General features: G+C 45.2%; 1 protein-coding gene across 1 annotated transcript; it reads left to right on the top strand.

Annotated features, from left to right (window-relative positions):
* The first annotated feature begins 1,522 nt into the window (after nucleotides 1–1,522).
* LOC104535164 (chromosome unknown open reading frame, human C21orf62) lies at nucleotides 1,523–2,261 on the top strand. Its single transcript, XM_010183047.1, has one exon. The coding sequence runs from the start codon at nucleotides 1,587–1,589 to the stop codon at nucleotides 2,259–2,261; it is 675 nt and encodes a 224-aa protein (XP_010181349.1). The 5' UTR covers nucleotides 1,523–1,586.
* Nucleotides 2,262–4,733: the final 2,472 nt, after the last annotated feature.

Here is a 4,733-nt window from a genome sequence, read left to right as displayed (position 1 = left end):
AATGTGGAAAGTAGAACACAAACTATTCTGTCAAGATGCAGTTTTATGGGTTTTTTAGAATTTAATATTAGTCAAAGAACATTCTCACTTGAATTTTTTTTCAGGAACTGAGCTTAAAACACTTAGATCTAAATCACATTCCTGGTAAACTACCATACATATGATAGTGCTAATGACTAAGAGAACTTTAGTGTGCTCCTAAAGACACTTTCCTTTAATTGTCTGTTAAATGACCATGAAGTTTATAGCAGAAGATTCCACTGTCTAATGATGGAAGATTGAGTAACAGACAAAAACAATTTGTGCTTTTATTATAAATTCTATTATTTTCCTGTTTATTTGGTATGTTGCTCAAAAACTGTAGGTGTATTGCCATATTTTCTGAGGTGCTTGGAGACATGCATTCTGGACATGGTCCTTTTCATATACTAAGAAGCAAATTCTGCCCAGTGCATGCCCTACTGCTGTCTTCACTAGGACCTGCCACCTTTGGTCAAAATTTGGCTCTAATGTCTCTTGGTGCTTCAAAACAATTACAGTCAAATCAGACAAACTTTCCAGCATCCTATAATTTGTGTTGAGAGATGACAGTCTGCATCACTGCTTGTAACATCATCTAATAGTAAGCCAGGAGAACTCAAGATGCTCCTGGTGAGATCCAGCCCTGCTCTGAAAACCAAAAGAGTGGTAGCTGAGAATCCAAGAGTCTTCACCAAACATGCTCCCAGCCATTTGTTGTACAGCACAGCTGGAATAGAAACTTGCTCCGTTGTCATAAGCATGCATGGAGGTGCTGCTTTGCTTTGTCAGGGTAAATGAAGGGGGGCAGAGCAGTCAACAAAGCCAGGATCTGTCTGATGCCAGTCACTGTGCACACAGCACTGGCACAGACACAGTGAGATATGGTCCTTGGTCCCCAAATCTTACAAGCTAAGGCTGGAGCAGACGTAGCTTCACATGGATCAAAAGCAGGTTTTATCGGCATACCACACAGGTCAGAAGGATATGTGCTGCATCCAGCAGTGCTTCTGCCCTTAGCCACTCTTTCTTTCTATCCCACATTCAGTTTAAAGAGAAGGTTATCACAACCCTTAGTTAGCAATTCAGGTGTAAAACAAAACGCTTGTCTTTAGACCTTCTCAGACTGCCTCACTCGGTGAAGTGGAGAACAGGGTCACCCCTCTGTTGGAAAGTGGACAAAGAGAGAGCAGTAAGGAGAAATGACCACGAGTCCTGCCCTTACATTCACACTAGGCAGGTTGAGGAGCTGCCTGGACAGAGAAGTGGGTGTCCAAGCTGTCCAAGCTGAAACCATCTGGAGCAAAAGAAGAGTGAAAGAATAATCCCAAACCTGAGTCACAATTCATTTTTCTGAATCAGTGTAGCTGTGCTTCCCCTCTAATGCAAAGCAATCTGCAAAACTGCACTATGGTTCTGAATATATGAGACAGATAATGCAGAGCAGTATTAGCCGCTGAGTGGTCTTTAGTATAATAAAGAGATTGTTTTTCCTCAGTAGGTAAAGAAAAGTGATATTATTCACTGAGTAAAAGGAGGAGACGCTTGACAGCTTGGCACCAGTACTAATGAAGCCGATAGCCTTCTCTGCTTTCTCATTTTGGCTGGCTCTGATTTTGGCTGGTTTCCTTGGCATACACACCGCTGGCAGTTTTGGGAGAAGTCAGAAGAACCATACGCTAATTTTCACCAAGGAAAACACAATTCGCAACTGCAGCTGCTCAGTGGATATCCGTGACTGCGATTACTGCCTGGCAAACTTGATGTGCAATTGCAGAACGGTGCTGCCTTCTACCATGGAAAAAACTACCTACAATAGCCACCTGACCATTTGGTTCACAGACACCTCTGTGCTGGAGATGCTCCTCAACTTCACAAGGGTGTGGGATTTGAAGCTGTCCTTCTGTGGCACCACTCCTCTCCCGACAGAATACTTGGCCATTTGGGGACTTCGAAAGCTTCGGGTAAACAAGGTCAAGGGACTATTTCCAGAGCAGAGTGTAACCATCTACAGCAGCAGCAACAACGAGAAAGAAAACTCTCTTACGGTGCACAACAAAGACAGGCAAATGCTTGTCCATATTTCTTTTCTGGATACCTCTCTTTTCAATGGATATTCTTTGCTGAAGTCGTACAGTGTGGAAAACGTCTCTAGTATCACGGAGCACTTTCACAGCTTGCTGTACTCTCATGTTTTCTCAACCTCAGATAATAAGAGCTATGTTGTAACCTTCATTTACTGAGTTATTTAACATATTCAGTAGCCAGAGACATGGCAAACTGCTCTGAGAGAGATGGGACTTCTCTGGTTTGGCCAGGAGGAGCTGTTAAGGGATGGACAGTTCTGACTGTGGCAGCACTCTACAAGGAGGTGTTTAAAGTAGGACAGACTCATCAGACTAATTTAGTAAGTGCTTTCTTAAAGAACAAAGAAAATGTGAAATTACTGTTTTAGAAAGTGTTGGTACAAATTATTTTTATGTATTTTAAGCTAAGAATTGAAGTCTGCTGTTAAATTTTTTTTCTAGGTTGTGCCTGAGACAGAAAAAGACATAACCATGTACCTCTAGTCATAGCAGAACCTAAACCTCCCAGAGAATCACTCAGGTCAAATGACAGCTCATAAGGTCTCCAGTCCAACCCCCTGGCCCAAGCAGGGCCACCTCTGGGATCAGATCAGGCAGTTCAGAGTTTTCTGCAGTCGGGTCCCAAAAACCCCGAAGGACAGAGCCTGCACAACCTCACTGGGCAACCTGCTCCACTGCCTGCCTGTCCTCATGGGGAAACTTTTTTCCATGTATTAACCCCAGCCTTCCCATCTTCAGGCTGAGCAAGCCCAGACCCCTCACACTTTTCTCAGCCACATGTGCCAGCCCCTGACCACCTTGGTGGCTCTTCACTGGACCACCTCAGTTGATCCATCTCCTTCTTGCACTGGGGTGGCCAAAACTCCATGCAGTACTCCAGATGCAGACTAGTAAGTGCGAGGACGAGGAGAATAATCCCTTCCCTCCATCTACCGGCTGTGTACTTGTCAATACAGCCCACTGCTGTGAGATTCAAGGGGTGCAAGATGGTCACAGATTACTCAGACTGGGAGTGTCAGGTTGTCCCTGCTCTCTGGTTACTCAGAGCTGGGAACCCTCTGCTTGGCCCAGGTGACACAGCGTCTTACAAAAGCAGGGACAGGCTACACAGGCAGCCTCAACCACGGAGCACTTGGGAGATGATCAGGAAGCTCTGTCCTCTGTCAAGTCAGGGGGTGCCAGGGGTTGGAGGCCCTGGATTTTAATCAGGTGCCAGAGGGTGCCCAGCCACATAGCAGGGTGTTTTCCCCTCCACATGTCGAGGGCAAGCACCAGGCAAGAGCCCACCTGACGGGCAGACACGGTGCTCACAAGGGTGTTTTTCTCAGGGAAAGGCCTGTCTCTGGCACACTGCATATGCCGGCACCTGTGATTTCCCCAAATGCAGGGAACTTGACTTAATCTTTTGTGATAACTGCAAGCTCTGCTCACGTTTTCCCCTATGAGAAAGGAGGAAGACCCCATCCAACGGCTCTCATCTGGTAAGGGAGGCAAGGTTTCTGGAAGACGTGTAGCAAACAATTTTAAGATGCATTGTGGGAGAAAGCTTGCCATCCCCTGAAAAACATAGCCAGGGCTATTTATATAGCCCAAAGTCTGCTCCTTGACCATTCTATGAGATATGATTAAGGCTGGGATCCATCCATACAGTACAATAAAGTATTTCGAACAGCAAGTCCAAACAGTCTTGCACTGGCAGCAAAGGATTACATGAAAATGGGAAAAAATACGTGTACCGAGTGGAACGGCTATCGAGATTCAGAGAAACCAATGAATTTGCTTCAGCAACTTTAAACAAAGACTTTTCCTTTGACTGTAGTCAAAGATGGAGCAGTTTTGCTAGGAAGCACAACTTAATTTTTCAGAATACTTAAATACATGCACACCTTCCACTACTGTGAGCTTTTCCATTGAAATCACCAATGTGGTAGCTGTTGAATTAATGGGGTCTATTTGCAATTGCAAATTAAGAGGTTTAAGCACACTGGTGTCTGAAGGCTGGGGATTGAACTTTATCTAACTCAGTCGGAGAACTATTAAATCAGCTGTTGTAAAGATGTTGTTTCATTCGTCAGCGCCTTGGCAACAAACCGTAAGCCTTCTCCCTAAGTCACAAATATTTCTGGTGATACCTCTCATGACTGCGTCACAGGTTACCAAACCGTTAGGACGTGGAGCTGGGCTGGCAGCGACTGGCAGCGGGGCCGGGGTCGGGGTTGTTCTAAGCACACTGCATGCCTGGATGTATTAGAGACACGGGCAAATAATTCATACCGTCTGCCCAGGAATCCCATGCTCCACCTCTGCAAGGGTACTAACCTTACCTTCACAGACTGGCCAGTCACTAACCCTGCACAGGATAGCGTTGTAAGATAAAAATATACCTGGCACACACAAATATACTTATTTCTAAACGTTACCAACCCTCTCTTTAAATTCGGGGAAAATCAAACGTAAGCGAGCTTCAGCGAATTCGCTGAGGCTCTGCTGCCCTCTAGTAAAAAATGTGCTGAACGACACAGTGCTTCCACATCGCCATGAAAGCAGCCGTTTGCTGCTGTTACTGTACAAATTTCACACCTACAGCAGTAACTGAGAATGTACGTATTTTGGCCCTGTTGGGAGGAA

This window comes from Mesitornis unicolor, unplaced genomic scaffold, assembly GCF_000695765.1.
Source record: "Mesitornis unicolor isolate BGI_N332 unplaced genomic scaffold, ASM69576v1 scaffold46634, whole genome shotgun sequence".
Taxonomy (NCBI): Eukaryota; Metazoa; Chordata; class Aves; order Mesitornithiformes; family Mesitornithidae; genus Mesitornis; species Mesitornis unicolor.
This window is presented reverse-complemented; position numbering and strand designations above follow the sequence as displayed.